The sequence below is a fragment of the Taeniopygia guttata genome, chromosome 20, assembly GCF_048771995.1.
Source record: "Taeniopygia guttata chromosome 20, bTaeGut7.mat, whole genome shotgun sequence".
Taxonomy (NCBI): Eukaryota; Metazoa; Chordata; class Aves; order Passeriformes; family Estrildidae; genus Taeniopygia; species Taeniopygia guttata.
In genome coordinates, this window is record NC_133045.1 from 9,181,648 (window position 1) to 9,201,247 (window position 19,600).

Here is a 19,600-nt window from a genome sequence, read left to right on the forward strand (position 1 = left end):
GTCCCACAGCCAGGCTGGGAACTGCAGGTACCTGTGGGCTCTGTGTGGATCACCCCACCTTGAGGTAAGGAATTTACCACTGCAGCTTCTGGAGTATCTAACTCAGATGAGGAGTGCAGGATGGTTTGGGTTACCAAAATGACCTTTAGTTAATGCTGCCAGAAGAATACTAAATAATAACAATTTTCTCCCCGTAGTTCTCATTCCTCCTTGTATTTTTTTTTGCCAGTTTCTAGGTCAGACTCCCCATTCCGCTGCTGCTGCGCTAGAACAGCGCTCAGGTTGCACAATTGCAGAGGAGGGAGGAATCTGCTTCCCGAATCCCGATCTCCCCAGTAGCCTTGCCCGATTCTTCCCTTCTTCCCAGCATCTCCCGCTGGGAGCCCACCCCAGGTAGGCTGGGGGTCGGGGGCTGGGGCAGGGTGGGTTTGGGGAGGTGGGGGGATGCTGGTGCCCCCTCTCCGTGCCGGGGGTGGGACGGGGAGGCCACCGCAGCTCCCGCGGGGCGGGGGGAGGACGCTGCCCGTGGCTCGCAGGTGTGGGCTCGCCTTCCCTTTGCCGCGTTTGGTTATTTATCATTTCCTCCCCCCCCCCCACCTCTTTTCCTCCTTCCCCCTCCCGCTTTTCTCTTACGCAGTGGGAGCAGCCCGGCAGCCTGGCTCTGCCCAGCCGCCCTCCGTCCTCCCTCCCTCTCCCTCATCCCTCCCTTTTCCTTAAAAACGTGGGCTCCGGGGTGCAGCCCCCTGCGCTGGCAGCAGCCCTGCCTGCCAGAGCAGCCCTTTCCCCTCCTCCACCGGCAGAACCCTCGGCTTTGTCCCGTGTCCCCCCCATCCCCCGGCCCGGGGGTGCTGGATGCGGCCGCGGGGAGCGGAGCCAGGTCCGGAGCTGCGCTAGAGGGGACCTGCCGCAGGTAAGCAGCCGGCTGGGGTTTATTGCCAACTTCGGGCTTTTCCTGCTGTTTTTGCGTGGTACGGACCGCTGGGGTCGTGCCGGAGCCCTCGAGTGGCAGTGGAAGGTCTGGGGGCACAAATCCGCCCGTGGGGGACTCACCGAGGCGCGGGATGGGAGAGGCAGGTGGGGACATGCAGCCCCTGGGAGAAGGGATGATGTGTGCAGTCCCCTGCGCCGGCGGTGTGGAGATATGCGTGATCCCTGTGTGCTCGGGATGCGCCAGGCTCTCAGGGTTGCATCCCATTAAAATGCTCCCGGGGAGGGGGGCTGTGTTCCGTGGCAGTAAATCATCCTTCTCCCTGGTGATAAATCACCCTTCCCCAGCGTTTCTCGTGCACTTGCCTTGCTACAGTCCCCTGCCACCCGTTTTATCAGCGGATTTTAAAGCTGTCTCTCGCTGCCCCAGGTCCTTGGCGCAGGCTGCTGCTTCAGGATGGACCCGCTCTTCTCTGCCCATATTTTTGAAGACCCCGACCTGAGGAAGCTGCTGAACGACTCCTCCATGCTCAACCTGAGCTTTCTGCCCAGCAACTGGTTCAACAACAGCACAGGGGACGGTTTCCTGCCGCTCAGCATCAAGATCACCATCGTGGTCGTCTACTCCATCGTGTGCATTGTGGGGCTGGTGGGCAACTGCTCCGTCATGTATGTGATCGTCAGGTAGGACACCGGGGAGGCTCCCGGGGAGGCTGGGAGCGGGGCAGACCTTCCCTCCCTCCATCCCTGCCAGCCAGGCGCTTCCCTGGGGTTAGAGACGTGCTTCGAGGTAATGATGTGGCACTTGTTTTATTGTTTTGGCTTTATTTTTTTTATTTTTTTTCCCTTCCTAGGCTGTGATGAAGGTTTCTGCCAGTTTTCAGCTGCCCTCTGGTGCCTCCTAAAGTTTAACCCAGAGAATGGAATGGAGTGAGCAGATCTGCTCAAAAAATTTTTTTTTTTAAATTTTTTTGTCTTTTTAGGGATCTTGTATGTCTCTGGGGAGGGCAATGTGCTGGGAGCATTCCACTGCCAGGGTGTGCTGGCTCCTTAATGGGACCTCTCCTTCCTGTGCTGTGTCCGGCACCCCAGCTGTGTTTGCAGGTGCTGCTCCATCTGGAAGCTGGCTCTTTCCAAAGCTGAACCTTGTTGCAAAGGAAAGAGCCTGCTGGGAAGCTTCCTTTTACTCTTACAGGAGAAAAAAGTCAAAAATGTAAGTTTTCCAACCCTTTGGAGCCTGCAGACTTAAGTAAGATGTGAGAGGATGCTGCAGAGTTGAGGGCAACTTCTCTGGCTCCTTGTGCTGAAGTCAGGAGGGTGGGGGGGACCTTAGCAGAGGGACAGCACAGAGCATATACCACTCCATCCTCCCTGCCCATGGCTGGCATTTTGAGTGTCCCTGTCTGCTTCTGTTTGAATGGTTCAAACCCTTCTGGTTCTGGGATCAGAAACATTGTTCACCCTGTAAGTACAGAATAAGTTTGTGCAGCTCTTAGGGCTGTGATTATGTTAAACCCAGCATCCCCCTTCTGATCTTTGCACCCTGCATGTTAAGGGGGGAGCTTCCATTTATCCACATCTTGGAGCAGATTCCTGGTGCAGGTGGACTCTACCAGCACAGAAAAGACAGGCTGAATCCTCCAACAGAAGAGGAAAGTATTTAGCAGGCATTCAGACACTGTGTTCCTGCCAGGAGCCCAACTGCTTCCAGAGCATCTTTCCCCTGAATAACTACAACTTGGCTGGGGAGATGCTGTAAAATTAGGCCTTTGGTACCAGAAGAGTGGCTGAATCTCTGCTCCAAGGGCAAAGTGACATGTCTGTTCATCAGGCTGCCTGTCTGTGATCTTTTAGCTGAGGAGTTTATGGCACTGAGAGGGGATCCCATTAGTCCCGGGGAGTCTGCAGAGGCAGAGAGGAGCTTTGCAGCACACTGGTGCCATGTCTGGACAGCTTGAGTTCTTGCTCAGTGTTGTAGCAATTGCTGGAGTAGTTTGTGGGTGTGTGTAAGTGTGTGAGTAGTGAGGCTCTGGAGCTGGAAGCCCTTGTCTGATGATGGTGATGCCATGGAATGCCTGCTCGTGTGCAGCAGAGGAAGGGAGTCCTTACCCTGTGCATGAGCCTTGATGTGTGTAAGGAGGAGCCTTGGCAGAAATCTCCTCCCTGTCTTCAAAGGCCTGGTGGGATGTGCACAGCAGGACCCTGCTGGCCCTGCCCAGGGCTGGGGCTGGAGCATCACCAGTAATATGAGTGTCCCAAACTGGGGTCCTGGGCAGGGTGTACCTGTGCTGTGGCTAACCATGAAAAATACTGGCTTCTGCTCCACTCCTTTTTGACTGTATTTCCTTCCAGTTGGATAAATGGCACTCAGGGATTTAGCACTAGAATTTCCCATGGAATGCAACTCTTTGTGTGTGTCCTCTTGTTGTACAACTGAAAACTGAAGACAGGTGCCACCCCAATCTCCCTCAGGTTTTTCCATTTCCCTATTTCCCTTTACTCAGAAATTAAGTGTGTGCTGGGGAGGTTATAGCTGAGCTAGAGCACGTGTAGGGACTGCTGTTCCCCAGCCATGTTCCCTGGGAGCTCAGTACTGAGCTGAGACCAACACCGAGTTAGAGCCAAGGCAATGACCCTTGAGTTGATGAGCAACAACTTCTGGTGAGCTCTGCCCAGGATTCTTCTCTCCTTGCCCTGTCTGTTCAGGTCAGGAGGGTGAATTGGACTCAGTATCAAACTCCTGACCCAGGCCACGTGCACAGATTGATGAAGAGCTGCCAAATTGTGGCCAAACAAGGAGGATGCTGATGAGTTTCTCAAGCACATGCTTTTCTCCTCAGATTAGAGCTTTGATGCTTCATGTCTTGAATGGCATCTGGTTTTCAGTGGGTTGGAAGTTGGTTGCTGGTAAGTCAACACAGGGTTTAGGGGTTTATAATGATAAATAATTGGAAAAATGATCAGCAAACCCTCTGGGCTGCACCCTTATCACTGTAGGTAATGTGTACCCCAACAAGCTTTTTTTCTTTCTGTGCTTCGGCAATGATAACTAGGCTTTAAAATATTACACAGCCCATAGGAAACTGGTGTACTACCTGCCAGAAAAAGACTGGTAGTGTTATAGACAGTAATTGTTTCCCATTTTTGAGGGAGTTGGGAAAAAAAAATACTCTAATACCAGCACTCAAGGAAATTGGAGGCATCAGAAAAGCTCATTTTTTTTTGTTCCTCCTGAATGAGTTTTCTGCAGCACCAAGGGAAAAGTTTTAAACCTCCCGGTATTTCACGCAAAAGTACAAATTCAAAGCCTCCTCTAGGCTTTCCCCTCTGATGCAGAGCCCAGCCTACATCTCTATTGTATTTGGAATGATTTAACATTTGGAACAATTAATTTATAGAGACAGTCATCATGTGAATGCCAATCCCTTCCAGTGCTGAGCAGCACTAATTGGGTAAGATGGAGAAGGGCTCTTGTCAGGAACACGATTTCCTGGACAGGGAAGGGCCTATTGTGGGAACCTGCCTCGTCTGTGGCTTTGTTCTGCTGGCTCATCCTGGAGCTCCTCGCCAGCAGAGACGATGCCTCCCCTCCCTCCTCCTTCTGCTGTTTGCTCTCTTCTGCATATATTTCCTATTCTGCTTCTTAATGAATGTGAAACAAGGAGCTGAACAGAGGGTTTGAGGAAAACCAGGCTGCTGAGATCCCTCCTAGCTATTAACTGAAGCCTGCAAGGCTGCTTGCCGAAGATCTTTGCATTTAGGAAGGAAAGCAAAGGGGAAGGAGGGTGTATTTTTGTACTTTTGGTCCTGGGGGTGGGGCTGACCCAGGTGTTCTTATAGGGGCGTGACAGAGGCCCCAAATCTCTGCCAACCCTTGGTGACCCAGGGAGGGGACAAGGTGCAGCTCGTTGTCCCTAGCTCCACCATGCTGCTGTGATGCTCAGCAGTGGGGATCTGGAGGAATCCATTCCACCAGTCCAAACGCCCCTGGGAATGCTGCCTCATTTCTGGGGCACTCCTCATTGCTATGGCAGCTCTCTGTTGGGAGCCTGGCAAATTGCTGGGGATGCTCAGCTCTCTCTTTGGCAGAACACCTTTCAGAGCATTTTAAGCAATGTTTTGGGCAGTTTAAGGCTGTCAGGCCCCTACATTTTCATCTGGTGCCTCCAGGTGAAGCTTTAGGAAGAAGAATGTGATGGGGAGGTGCCTGAACCATGAGCCTCCCTGGGGATGCTGTGCCAGCCGTTGTTCTGCTTGAAAACTGCCTCAGTCCCTGAGAACAGGGGTGAGGGCAGCTGCCTGTAGTGAGAAGGTGGAAATTAAGGTAACTATGACATTTCAGAGATGCTGATTTCTTAATAGAAAGCTTTCTCAGGGAAAAGTCTGGACCAGCTGTGTGTCTCAGAGCTGAAATGAAGTGAGTGCTTCATGCAGGGGGGACCCAGGAGACAGGAGTGGGGCCATCTGAGACTTTTGTTGTTTCCAGATCTGCCTCTTGGTTTTTCCTTGAAAAACAAAATAAATACACATAAATTATTGCTATTTATGGAGAAATGAAACCCAAACCAAGGGCTCTTTGCTCTGGAGAGTGAGTGGAGCTGGGTGAGGATGGTGAGATGAGCAGCAGGGGATCCTGCTGTGGAAATGGCTGCAAAGGACAGGTCTGCAGCTCCCTGATTTCTGGGTCCCCATCAGCTCAGGTAAGCTGGGCTTAGCCACATGACCCATAATAGCCACATCTGGCCCCTGCTAACACAGGTCCTGTAGCTCCAGTGGGTGTTGAAGGGCTCTTTGTTTCACCTGGCTGTGGTGAGATGGGTGAAAGGGAGTTGCCCATGTGCAGTAGTAACTCTGTGATGTTTAACATGGGACTTGGTTCCCAATGTTTTTCAGAAACTGGGCAATTCCCAGAAGCATTCTGGGTGTCAGCAGAGGCAGATCTGGCCCATGAGCAGGGATAAGAACATCCTGCTGCAGGGTGGATGCTGATGAATGCCCTCCTTAGACCAGAGCACCATTCCTGATGGCCAAGCACCTGCTCAGGGACGTGGGAGCATCCCTGAGAGCCCCTGGGTGAGCTGCTGAAGCCTTTGCAGCCACAGAGCCTCCTCCCTTGGCATGGCAGCACCATCCACAGTGGTCTGCACAGAGCACCAGCAGGGCAGGGCTGGTTTTTCCTCGCTGTCCCCCAGACACAGGGGTGAGACTCAAGGACAAGAAGATCATCTGTCCCAAAGTGTGTGCTTGTCCTGGTTGGCTGCAGATTCCCTTACTAGCCCCTGCTAGTCAGTCCCTGTCTTGCTGGGTAATTTATAGGCTTTTAGGTGCTGCTCTGGTGGCTGCTTTTGCTGTAGTGTCTGGCCTCAGAGTCCAGACTAATTTAAATTTGTCGTTCTCAAATTCTGTGTGTTTTTTTCAGGGCCTGTTGAAGCATTAAGAATAAATCATCTTGCAGTGGTCAGAAGTTTCAGGCTGAGGGGGCTCTGGGATGGTGATCAGAGCAGCAGGGATGCAGAGAGCATGGTGTGGGTGGACAGCTGAGGGGACACAAATCATGACAGAACGTGCCAGATCAAATATCAGCTTCACAACCCGAGGGCTGGGAGCAGAGATGGGAGAGAACTGGGGCTGATTTCCACCATCACAGGGTGGGAGCAGCTCAGTAAAGATCCTCTTTGAGCCTTTTCTGCTCTGTTTTGCTTCCTGGAGCATGTCCAGGCATGGGGGCAAAGGCTGGCACTGCTGCCAGCGTGTGAGGTGGGGATGGAGGGAGATGCTCAAGGTGAACAACACTGTCTGCATCCTAATTAGCTGGAGCTACACATATCAAAATCAGGAGGCTCCAAGAGGCAGAGAGCTCCTGGAAATAACACTCAGGGTTTTGCAGGACTGCAGGCTTTGCTTTGGTCCCTCTGCCCCTGGTGTCTGCAGCTCCATTTTGGGTTGTGGTTTGCTGCAGCCAGCTGGTCCTTAGCCCCAGCCCTTGCCCTGCAGCCTTGCTGTGGCTGAGTGGAAAAGGGAAAGATGCAAAGCCAACAGCTCTGCAGCTCACCCTGAGGCTCAGCCAGGGGCAGAATCTGTTCTTGTGAGGAGCAGGTCCTTAAAGCCCCGAGGGTGTGTCTGTCACTCTACCTACCTCCCTACCTACCTGCCTACTCACCCTTAATGAGCTGCCCTTAATCTCCTCTCCCAGACCGTGTATTCCCCTTAGCAGAGGGTCCACATACCCAAAAGGAGAGGGAAGATAAATGCTGAGTGGATTCCTCTCAGGCTTTGGCATCCCAGGGAACAGGAGAGCAGAGCAAAGTGATTTCTGTTGTGACGAAGGGGGAGCTGGATGGAGAACTGAGCACTGCCCTGTGGGAGAGGCTCCATTAGGAAATTACCTCTGTGGCAGAGTGCAAAAAGTGGCCCAGCAGGGAACTAATGTCCTCCATGGAATCCAGAGGTTTATCTGCAGCAGATTTGTGCTGTGGGGGAGGAGACCGAGGTGCCTCCTAAAGCCTGAGAGTTTAATTTTTATTTTTTTTTTTTTTTTTTGTGCAGATTAAGGGAAAAAACACTCTCAGAAAGAGAGGTTAATCCACAGAGAAGTGATTGATTGATTTTTCTGTGTATTGAGCATTCTGGAAATGTTTGGGAACATTGGTTGGCTGGGACAATGGCTGCTGGCTCTCAGCATGTAGAGAAAGTGGTGTAGAAGTAATTAATTAGGTGCAAATTAATTACACCCCCTTTCAAGAGTGCAAAATCAGCTTTAAATTCTATTGGAAGATGGGTTGAAGGAAGTGGTGGGACAGCCACCTCAGAGTGTCCTGTGCTGGGACGGGGGAAGGTGGCTCTGCCATCACCTCCAGGAGCTGGTGAGGAAGGAGGCAGAGGACAGGGATTTTTGCACTGAGGGTTTTGCAGGGCCAGGCAGAGCAATTGTACTTGGACTCTGAATTCAGTCTGGGAAGTGTCTGGGAAGAGTGGGGCCAGTGGGGCTGGAGGGATGTGGGAAGGAGCTGAAGATTTGCTCTGCACACCCTGAGTTCAGGGCTGGCTGAGATGCCCCAAACTTCTCACTGCTGGGGACACAGGAGTGTGCAGGGAGGCAGCTTTGTCCTCCATGGATGCTGGATGGGGCTTGGAGGTGGGTGAATTGTTGCTTGTTTCTCCCACTGGTCAATGACAAGAAATAAAACAGGAGCAACCTTTAATTTTTACTGTTTTGCAGTAAAGTTGCTCACCATTGCTCAAAATTGTTATTCCCTTGAGTTATAATGTCAGTAAAAAGGGTTAGAAGCGTGTTGGTGAATTGTCTCTGGCTCCAGCCCTCCTGGAAGTTTGGACTGCAACAAACTTGACCTTTGGGGAGCTTGAGCCAGCCCAGCCAGGTCTGTGGTGCTCAGGAGAAGCTGCTGCTCTCAGGAGACCTTTGCCAGCACAATCCTGGGTGACCAAATAATTTCCTAAAGCCTGAGCTGACACTGCTTATTTTTGTGAGAGCTGATAAAACAGTGATTTCACTGCTTCATTGAAATCCCCCTCTGCTGACCTGGAGGGGGGAATGGATCCACTCACAGACCACCTCATCCCCCTGTGCTTTGCTGCGTTTATGCCAAGTGCAAGAATTCAGGAAAGGAGCACTTGGCCACCCTGAGATGCTCCTCTGGAGTTCAGGGCACTGGAGGCTGCTGTAATTCTTAGGAAATCCCAAAGCATAAAGCCCTGGCAGCTGCCTGGTTATGTTGGATTTGCAAAATTCTTTTGCTCATTCATCCCATCACAAAAGGAAAGGCACCAATATTTTCCTTCTACTGCTTTTGGTTGTGTAAGTTTGTCTGGGCTGGCTTTCTAAGAACTTGTGATTGATTTCTGGGCCAGGAAAAGCTTTACTCAGGCTTGTGTGGGGACCTCAAAGTATTTCCAACAATGTTTCCTTCAGTGCTCGCCTCCAAAATCTTCACTTGGCTTTTAGGGTCAAAAATAAGATAATTTGGTTTTGCTTTCTTACAAGCTCAGCTTAGTGCCCCAAGGCAGGTAAAAACATAGACTTTATAGTCTGGATTGTGACTCCCCTCTCTGCTGCTCTTGCAAACACAGCCAGGTCATCATGTGTCCCAGCAGAGGTCAGAATATGCCAGTGATAATGTCCTGCCAAGAATTCAAATAATTTATCAAGAGCTGAAGAAGCTCAGGGGAGGGCACAGCCCTGGAAGGGAAGTTGTGGGCTTGCTGTTCTGTATCAAATTGGCAAAAAGAGCTCTTTAAGTCAAATCAGAACCTGTAGTATTTTAACAGGTATCAGGCTGAAAATAGGGCAGCAGTTTACGGGTAGAAGTGTTACCCTCAAATGAACTTGCACTCTGTTAATAACATCATGTCTGCCATTTTTGGCCACGTTTCTGCTAAGACCATTAGCAGAGTAAATGATAGATGAGCTGTGGTTTTAAAATTATACCTATTTGAGCTCTCATTCTGCCCATGAGAGGAATACCCTGGAGCTGAAATGTTAGATTCAGTCACAGAGTCACTGTTGAGCTTCCGTTTCTGCAGACACTGCACGTCCCCCCTGATAGGTGATCACAGCTGGCTCTGCATCATTTCCCAAGTGTGAAAAGGACATCATTGCCATTAGAGCAAGGTGACTTTTCCTTTGGGACAGTCAGTTTGTGTGGTAAAAGTAAGATTGAAATGACAAAAAAATCCTTAGGGTTTGACTTGTGACTTTACTCCTTTCTCTAGAAGGATCCATTATATATTTTGATTTCTGATTAAAACCTAGCTCCTCACCAGTTTTTGGCTGGCCAGGGCTGGCCATTTTGCCTGTTTGATTTGACAGGTCACATTAGCCATGCTTTCTGGCTATAAGCCCATATCAAATGGCTGATCAACTTACCCCTGCACCTTTCAAATCAGCTTGCTGGCTAAAGCTCTCACCAACCAATACTTCTAACAATGAAGCCATAGGTAATGATATCTTAAGTTGGCCTTATTGAAGTAATTTTTCAACAAAAACCATCTGAGGTTTTTGCCTCAGGCTTCCATGGTGCTCACTGGCATTCTGAGGGGATGATTCTCCTGCCCATGGAACTAACTGTGGAGGGACCATTTTGGGGTGTTGTAGGAGATGGGCTGAACTTTGCGTTGATAAACCTGTGGGATGTTGAAAGGTTCTCCTTTTGAAAGCAGCAGAATCTACTTTGGTAAAGCTCAGTGTCTAACCCATCGTGGTCAGGTGGGAGTTCTAACCATTGCTCATTCCTGCATTTCAGATTCACCAAGATGAAGACAGCCACCAACATTTACATCTTTAACCTCGCTCTGGCTGACACCCTGTGCCTGATGACCTTGCCCTTCCAGGGAACAGACACATTCCTGGGCTTCTGGCCCTTTGGCAATGTCCTGTGCAAGATTGCCATCTCCATTGACTACTACAACATGTTCACCAGCACCTTCACGCTGACCATGATGAGCGTGGACCGCTACATCGCCATCTGCCACCCCATCAAAGCCCTGGACATCCGCACGCCCCACAAGGCCAAGGTGGTCAATGTTTGCATCTGGGCACTGGCTTCTGTCTTCGGCATCCCGGCCATGGTGATGGGATCTGCGGAGAACGAGAACAATGGTCAGTGAAACTGCACCCACGGGAGGGACAGGAGAGCCCAGGGACAGGGGTGCCAGTTTCATCAGTGGGGAGAGGTCTCTGATGTCAAATCATCTTAACTCTGCCCCTGCCTCTCTGTATCACTGCTGCTGCTTTTCTAGTGTTAAACATGAAATTGTTATGTGAGGAATTGAACATTAAACATAGAATTGTTATGGTAGGTTGGGAAAGCCTGTTGCATAATTTCTGAGAGAGAGAGGGCATGATTTAAGTCGAGTGAGAATTGAGCTACCCCTCAGACTAGGGCCCTGGTAAGCGGCCTTGGTGGGGCCTGGAAGCCTTTGACGCAGTAAGAAATTAGTTGTGGCACAGTTAGAAATTATGTTAAGGTGACTACAAAATAATGAGCTATCTGAGTGTGCATTAGGGTAGAGCTGCAGTGTGAAAAGCCTGGCCACCTTAAGGCAAAGGTAAACAATGTTAGCTTGCCAATGAGAGTGCCTTTGTAAACTGTAAACTATACTGAAGTGTATATAAACTGCCATCTTCTCACTAATAAATGGAGAACGTAGCATTAACCATATTGGTTCAACCTATGTTCGTCCTGTCCAGCTTTTCTGTTTTATGAGGATTCTGGTTTCAAAAGCCTTCTAAGATCATCAAGTCCAGCCATTAACCTAACTAACCAAACTAATCTGAATGTGCAGATGCTTTTCTGCTTGATCTGCATTTGCTGATCTCCCTTCCCATTTTATTTTTTCACTCTTGCAGAGATTGATTGTCTAATTAAGCTCCCTTCTCCCGTGGACTACTGGGATCCAGTGTTTGGCATCTGCGTCTTTCTCTTCTCCTTTATGATCCCTGTGTTGATCATCACCATTTGCTACAGCCTCATGATCAGGCGGCTCAAGAACGTCCGTGTCCTCTCAGGCTCCAAGGAGAAGGACCGGAACCTGAGGCGCATCACCCGCATGGTCCTGGTGGTGGTGGCAGTCTTCATCGTTTGCTGGACTCCCATCCAGATTTTTGTGCTGGTGCAGTGCTTGGGTGCCAAGGCCGAGAGCGAGCTGGAGCTGGCCATCTCCTGCTTCTGCACCGCGCTGGGATACGCCAACAGCAGCCTGAACCCCGTGCTCTACGCCTTCCTGGATGAGAACTTCAAGGCGTGCTTCAAGAAGTTCTGCTTCCCCACTGCCTTCAGGACCGAGCTCCAGATGTCCAACAGGATGTGCAGCATCGCCAAGGATGTGGCCTACGCCTGCAAGAACTCGGAGGGGACTAACAATCCGGCCTGACTAGGCATGGAAATCCCCATGGTGGCTGTCGCCCAGCAGAGTCCGACCACCCCCACGTCAGAACTGACTCAGATAACGGCCCTTTAGCAGGACCCCAAAACTGAGAGGTGAGAAAACAAGGAAACAATTCTGGGGGTTGGGAAAACCGGATACTGCAAGAGCATGCAGAGAAAGTGAGCCCATTTGATGCATTTTTAATTCCAGTGCATCCTGCAGTAAGGAACGTGTTTGAAATCAGCCCGCTGATTCCTGCAAAACCCTGGGGGTCTGCAACATTATTGAGAGTTTAGGAATTAAGGGTTTAAAATTGGCATCGCTCTTGAGTCTTACACTTCTGCTGCTGGGAGACAGACAGAGTATGAACTCTTGCATTGCTTTTTTCCTCCCTGGGTGGAGATGTTAACAGCTTGCCTGGCTCACCAGGCGCTCGTGTGCGGGTTTTCCTCCTGTGCCATCGCTCTGAAATCAGACTTTGCTGCAGCCAAAGTGGGCAGGAGCCATCAGACAAAACCCAAGATCATCTCCAGGATGAGTCATCGCGCAGGGAAGGATGCAGGGAGGGAGAGGAGGGAGCTGACAGGAAGAGAAATTCAAACTGCCGTGGAAGGACAGCGCCAGCTCCTGCAGATGGGATCTGCAGTGAAATCCCCCCCTCTCAGAGGGGAGCAGGGTGGGGAGAAGGGACTGTCAGAACTGAGGGTGTAGCTCCGAAGAGGAGGAAGAAAAAAGACTGAGGAAATAAATACAATTTCTCATTTACATGCTGCTACTACTTTTTTTTTTTTTTTTTTTTTAATTCTGTATTTCCAATGTAATAATGGACAGAATGTGTCTGTATATATACATGTCTGTAGTGGAATAGGTGCAGATACATGGTAGGATTTCACCCTACCAGGTATGCCTTGGGCAACTTCCTCGGTGAGAGGAGTAAGGACTGAAGTGGCCTATAGACACTTGTATTTCTGTATAGGAAAAGCCATTTTGGAAAAGTCAGAATGGCAGCTCTTCCAGAAGACATGGACATTCCTGGTGGGAGGAGTTAGCCTAAAACAGTCCCACCCACTCCACAGGGGATAAGTGGGGCATAAACCATACAAAACCTGGGGTTCTGTGGTTTGTTTTATGTTTTTAACTGAAAAGAGACCCACAATGCTGAAAGCATGTGGGGGATGCTGCCCAGGTACCACCCCTCTTGCCAACCACGGATTGTTTTTCCTCTCCCAATGTAGGCCAGAGCTTTGTGGAAAATGAAATGTCCTGTCATTTCACTTGATAACAAAAGCTTCCCCAAAGAGTTTCACCACTTGAGTGCCCTCTGTGCTGGAGAGAGCAGCAGGCTGGGGTTGTCCCTGTAGCACAACAGCCCCAGGAAATCTGGGCAGTGGTGTTCAGTGGTGCTGATGGGGGAGCAAAGCACCAGCCTCCACCTGGACATGGGAGGTCAATTCCAACATGAGAACCAGCAGTGTCCTCTGGACTGTACAGATTCCAATGTGAATGTATTTCTTGTGCTCTGATCTATGAGATTCTGTATTTTTAATGTATTGATTTGCCAATATTTTAATGCTGTCATGTTCTTTCTATATGCTGTACAAAGGAATTGAATATTATATTTCTATGTAGAGTGTTTCCTTCATGGTTGGGCTTAAAATATAGATACAATTCCAGTGTCCCACGTGTCCCAGTACCAAGATCCCTTGTAAACTGCTCAGGCTGGGAGGATTTTGATGCTGATTAACATTTGATTGGGAATCTGGATGTATGCCAGAGCAAACTTTGCAATTAGCACTTCCCCATACCAGTCTGGAGGGAGGAGGAAATCTGGGCACTTTAAGCACTTTGTAGTAGATGTTAATCCCAGAGCCCTCACCAGGAAATCCCACATAAACCCAGGCATGTGAAGAACAGCTCCTTGAGAACTGTGCTGCTGGCAAGCTGCATCCATACCTTTGGAAAACTGGGTTAGGTGGGGTGTTTGTGGGTGGTAACAGCATTGGGCAGTGAGAGACCTTGGTTCTGCTCAGCCCTCAGCTGTGGGATGGTCTGATGGGGTCTGGGAGTGGTTGGGGCTGAAGCTGGGAACTGACTGCCAGGATGTTCCTACCTTTAGGAAGCAGCAGAACATTCATTAGTGGTTGGCCAAGGAACAGCCACACTCCCTTTGTTGTTCTTGGCTGGGTTTTTAAATAGATTTATGTCCTCTGAAAAAAAAAATATTCAAGTGTTTGGCATTTTTTAAATATGGATTTTGTTATAATGACTATGCTGCAATGATCTTACATAATCAAGTACTAAATAAATGTGTGTTTACCAAGCTTTTGGGTATTTCCACAGCCCTTGCAGTGAATGTGTTTAGGCATTCTGTTCAATGCTCAGTGAAGTTTGTTATAAGAAGAGCAGCAAACACCTGAAAACAAAACCTTATTGTACTGTGCCTCTGGAGTTACAGGCTCACAGTCAGCTGGATGCCTTTAGTGCTGGCTCTGTAATTCCCTTTGGAAGTGGTTGTGTTGGTGTGATTTTTACAACTGCTGCAGTGTAAATGACATTTAGGTGGCTACTTGTGTGCTTTAATAAAGGAAAATTAAACCCCATGTGGTTTGGATGATAATCTGGAAGACTTCACTGCGTGGATTTGGAATGTCTCAGCCCATCCCTTCTAAGTGAGACCAGTGGGAACTTTTGTGACACAGACAACTTGGTCTGTAGTTAAGACAGGAACAGAAGATGTGAAAATGCTGGAAAATTGGGTCCCTGGGTCTTGCAGAGGGCAGCTGTGATGTGTAGCAGGGCAGCAGTGCAGGCAGCTGCCTGCTGTTAGAGGTGAACTCTGCTGAAGGATGAAAGAAGCTCTTTCCACCTCCTCTCCCCACAATTCCCAGGAGTTATGGGGTTAGGTGTGGCCTGGGAGAACAATAAATTGCAGAACTGCTCTGAAAATAAAGCCAAGGCCATATTCTGTAGGAAAGATGGATCAGACAGTGAGATGTGCAAAAAGGAAAGTGCTTTCTCTCTGCAGAGATCAATATTTCTACCCAAGCAGGTAAATATCAGGAAAGGGTTTTTTATTACCAGTGGTGATTTTCTTCTTAAGAAAGAAAAAGTAAATTGGTGAGAAAAAAAAAGGAAATCTTTATTTTTCTTCTAATTCAGTTAATTATAAGTATCCAGGGGTGAGTTCTTACAGCAAAACCATAAACCAAAGTGCTTTATTCAGTATTGTGGGATTTATTAACATAGCAAATATTCTCTCTGCTTGGTTGGCTGAACTCAAGTGATGGAAAAAGCTGAGGAATGGATGAGCTGGAGACTGAGCTCTACCCCAAGCAGCTCCTTGACTCTTGGTAAATCTGGGCAGAGATCTGGCTTTGCAAGAACCAGATCTCCCTTCCTCTCCCTCAGCCAACAACACTCACCACCAAGTACAACTTTTTACAGCAAAAATAAGAAGGAGAATTTACCCTTTCATTGAGGTTTGGATGGACAACACACTCAGGCACAGGGTGGGGTTCTTGGTGTTGCTCTCCGCAAGGCCAGGAGCTCATCTCTGACCCCTGTGTGTCCCTTCCAGCTGGGGACAGGCTGGGTTACCCTTGACCGAGCTGCAGGTCAGACAGGGGTCCTTTGTTTTGGGTGAGTATCCAGCAGAAATCCCTCTCCCCAAGCCCACAGCCATAGCAGCCACAAAGCCTTTCCCCTGCTCCAAATGCCTCTGGGCCCCAGGGCTGGAGACAACTTCAGCAGGTGGGACAAAGCCCGACTGCAGGAAGAACAAAGCTGTGCTGGGCCCTTGTGGTGCCCTGCTCCAAAGCTCGAGACTTGCCCTGATGAAGGCTCTGCCTGAGGCTGAGCAGTTGCCATGTCTGTTTTCCCAAGTTTTTCATGAGAAGTTAGACTCTACAATGTCTTTCTTTTTTTAAAATTATCTCTTTTTTTTTTTTTTTTTTTTTTTTTCTCCAGGAAGGTTTGTTAAATATTTAAAGAGCTGTCACTGGGCTCCAATATCTCTCTGGGTACTCTGGAGTATCATTGCAGAGTACAACAATGTGTGTCCAGAGAAGGATGCCTCTCACCCTGCAGTGCTTTATAGGGAAGGTGGCTACTCTCCATAGTTAGAGCTCCTTTTTTTTTTTTTTTTTATGAAAAGGATCTCCAGCAGCAGCTGGTGTGGGTGTAGCCTTTGATATCTGCTCAGAAGGGAGATTCAGACTGGCAGCAAAGCAGGCACTGCCAGAAAAACTCCAGCTTGCTTTCCCACTCATTTTGCTGTGCTTCCCCTCAGCTATTTTTGTGGGTATTTATGCAAAAGCAAATTTCTCCTTCCTTCAACAGGAGAATCTCGTCGGACACATCCCAGGCTGCAGCCCTGGTTGTGCATTCGTGCCTTCACGCCGTGGCTGCCCTGTGGATCTCTGTGGCAGCAGATCTCATCCCCGTCCCTTTGCAGAGTCAGCTGGTTATTCCCACCCCTGATCTTCACTCCCCAGCCCCTGCCCAGGGCAGTCTGAAGGACCAGACTTACAGAATTTCTGAGAGAGAGGGCATGATTTATGTCTGGAGTGAGAATTGAGCTGCCCCTCAGACTAGGCCCTGCTAAGCGGCCTTGGTGGGGCCTGGAAGCCTTTGGCCTTTGATGCAGTGAGAATTCAGTTGTGGCACAGTTAGAAATTATGTTAAGGTGACTACAAAATAATGAGCTATCCGAGTGTGAATTAGGGTAGAGCTGCAGTGTGAGAAGCCTGACCACCTTAAGGCAAAGGTAAACAATGTTAGCTTGCCAATGAGAGTGCCTGTGTAAACTGTAAACTATATAGAGGTGTATAAAAACTGCCGTCTTCTCTTGAATAAATGGAGAACGTGGCATTAATCATATTGGTTGGATGTGCGTTCTGTCCTGTCCAGCTTTCCTGTTATCTGAGGTCCCTGGTTGCACCAGACCTTACCCACCAACCTTCTCCTTTGCTGAGGAGAACCACGGAGCTGAGCGGGCAGGGATGGAGGGTAGAATCCAGCAGCAACAGATGTAGGAGGGAAAGTTGTCCCATCTCTGTCGTGAGGATGGGTTGTGAGGTGGGGAGGCTGAAGGAGGGAGAGAAGAGGACAAAGGGAACCTGTTGGAGAAAATGCAGAGGAGGACACAGAGATCACAAAAAGGGCTGGAGGATCTCAGCTACAGAGACAGGCTGAGAGAGCAGGGGGTGTTCAGCCTGGAGAAGGCTCTGGGGAGACCACAGCGCCCCTTCCAGTGCCTAAAGGGGCTCCAGAGGGCTGGAGAGGGGCTTTGGCCAAGGGTCTGGAGTGACAGGACAAGGAGGAACAGCTTCAACCTGCCAGAGGTGAGGGTTCAATGGATAGTGGGAAGGAATTCTTCCCTGTGAGGGTGGTGAGGCCCTGGCACAGGTTGCTCAGAGAAGCTGTGGCTGCCCCATCCCTGGAAATGTTCAAGGCCAGGTTGAAAAAAAACTGGTATAGTGTAAGGTGTCCCTGCCCATGGCAAGGGGTTGGAATGAAGCATCCTTTAAGATTCTGTCTCACCCAAACCAATCTGTGATTCTGTGGTTCTATGAGATGAAATGTGGGAAGAGCAGCCCATAAGCCAAAAGTCCTGGTGCTGCATGAGGAACAGAGATGGATTGTAAGAAAGTAGAGCATGTGCTGTGTGATGCTGGTGGAGGTTTGGCACAGGGTTTTGTTTTGGACCCCTTCTTGTCATGTCTGAGCTGCTGCCTGCCTCTTTTGAGTGGCCCACAGTGGCTGCATGCACTTGCCCTGTTGCCTGTTTAGACTGGGGATTCATTACACTCTTGCTCAAAACATGGCAGGAGAAGTACCAAGGTCACACCTCCTTTTGAAAGGGGGACTTTTAGGATTTTTCCAAGCAAAGGGATTGCTATTAGACTGAGTGATGTTAAATCAAAGAGGCCCATGGCTCACAAACTCCCTTTGTTCCTGCTTTCAGCACTCAGAAGCCTGGATAGATTGCATGACAGAATGAAATAATCAATAAATAGAGCAACATGGTTTTGTATCTTGGCAACAATGATGCTGCTGAACCATGTAAACTGACTTTGTTCTCTCTCCCTCAGTGCAGAGATCCCCTCTGGCCTCAGGGAAGGAGTGATGCCAGCTCTCCACAGCGCTGGGGGACACAGACAGCCCCTTCTCTCATCTCAAGGTTTGTGTTTCAGCAACCCCTAAACTGTCCTTGGCTTGGAAAGTGCACAATAATATCCTACCCCAACTGGGATCACCTTCACCCCACAACACCACATCTCCCATGTTCAGATTCACAGAATCTCACAGTCCTAGAATGGTTTGGGTTGGAAGGGACCTCAAAGATCATCTAGTTCCAACCCCTTGCCATAAGCAGGATTCTTGGGAATTTGGTCTTCCTGGGGCTGAACTGCTGAAAGGGCCTCGGAAAGGAAATCATATCCTGTTCAACCAGCCTACTCTTGCAGCAAAAGAGGTTTTTCCCCAGTCTGTGTTATTTCTGAGAGAGGATGTAGCTCCAGTGCTGATGGAGTCTCCTGCTGCCAGCAGTGGTCAGGGAGACATCGCTGCTTCCTCCCCCTCCGGGCCTGAAGCCAGGCAGGAAGGGCTGGAGCCTGGAGCAGCACCAGCACTGCCAAACAGCACATTATCAGTGTAGTGAAATGAAGAATGATCCTTCAAGAAACCAAGCAGGAAATTTGATTTTTCCAAGGAAACCATTGAAAGGATCAGCATCTTCCCGTAGACTGGTTTTGGCTGCATTAGATCTCTGTTTTCCTGGCCACAGAGAGGAGCCCAGGCAGAGCCTGAGCTGGCTCTGTCCATTCAATAAACATCAGTTTCTCTGTGTGTTTCCAGCCTGGCATGGGCAGTGAATGCTCCAAGAACAGCTCATGTCATGCTGATTTCATTCAGTGACGAGCAATAAAAACAGAAGCTCTGTAGTCAACATGAAATTAAGATTAATGGCTTTTCAGGTTGATTTCCTCTGTGTGAAACAAACCCCATATTAGGATTTGGCTATTTGTTGTTTGCTCAATGTTAGTCATTAATAGCAACTTCTGCACATGCACAGGTCATTTGCTCACATATTTTGGAGTTTCCCTCATCTCAGCCTTGCACTGCTCTTGCTTTGTTTAACCACAGAGGAAATCATAGAATCACAGGATGGATTGTGCTGGAATGTCATCTAACCAACCTTCATGGCATTAAAATTTCTGGAGATAATCACCTGCCTCCGGGGACAGAAAATGAGCCCAGCCCCTGGTGCTGGTGTTTACTCTTGTCCCTGCATTCCAGAGGTGACTGGGAGGTGGCAATGGAAAGCCAGCCAGGGCTCTCCCTGTGCTTTGCTTTGGCATCTGCACCGGGGTTTAATTTGCATGTGCTTGACTGGAAAATGCCGTCATCTTCTTCTCTGGTCAGTGATGCCACTGAGCCCTTCTGCCTGGGGCTATCCCCCAGGAACTGTGGGGGACGAGCTTAAGACCAGGCTGGATGGGGCTCTGAGTATCCTGGTGAGTGGAAAGTGTCCCTGCCCATGGCAGGGGGATGAGGCTGGATGATCTTTAAGTTTCTTTCCAACCCAAACCATTCTGTGATTCTGTGGTTCTGTGAGCTGCTGGCTCTGACCTGTCCCATCCATCATGAAATGGTGGCCATCAGCTTCATATCCCAGCTCCTGGCCAGCCTGGATGAAGGAGCTCAGCTGAGTGTGGCCATGGCATGAAGGATCCCCCTGAATCCATCACATGGATAAGGAAAATTTAATTACATCCGTAGGATTTCC

At 49.3% G+C, this 19,600-nt stretch overlaps 1 protein-coding gene across 2 annotated transcripts; it reads left to right on the forward strand.

The window, feature by feature from the left end:
* Positions 1 to 221: 221 nt before the first annotated feature.
* On the forward strand, positions 222 to 14,411 carry OPRL1 (opioid related nociceptin receptor 1). 2 transcript variants are annotated; one of them, XM_012570307.5, is made up of 5 exons: positions 222 to 393; positions 638 to 910; positions 1,358 to 1,611; positions 10,188 to 10,543; positions 11,294 to 14,411. In XM_012570307.5, exons 3-5 carry the CDS (start codon positions 1,385 to 1,387, stop codon positions 11,815 to 11,817), a joined length of 1,107 nt encoding a protein of 368 aa, XP_012425761.1. In that variant the 5' UTR covers positions 222 to 393; positions 638 to 910; positions 1,358 to 1,384; the 3' UTR covers positions 11,818 to 14,411. The 2 variants fall into 2 exon arrangements, with proteins under 2 accessions (XP_012425761.1, XP_030144410.3); XM_030288550.4 differs by lacking the exons at positions 222 to 393; positions 638 to 910 and adding an exon at positions 1,911 to 2,140 and having other exon boundaries at positions 1,478 to 1,611.
* The last annotated feature ends 5,189 nt before the right edge of the window (positions 14,412 to 19,600 follow it).

Bases quoted from the DNA above. Each gene is read 5' to 3' on its own strand.
- OPRL1 (XM_012570307.5), top strand. From the start codon at position 1,385: ATGGACCCGCTCTTCTCTGCCCATATTTTTGAAGACCCCGACCTGAGG. The intron at 1,612-10,187 runs GTAGGACACCGG...CCTGCATTTCAG, and splicing joins GTCATGTATGTGATCGTCAG to ATTCACCAAGATGAAGACAG. The intron at 10,544-11,293 runs GTCAGTGAAACT...TCACTCTTGCAG, and splicing joins TGCGGAGAACGAGAACAATG to AGATTGATTGTCTAATTAAG.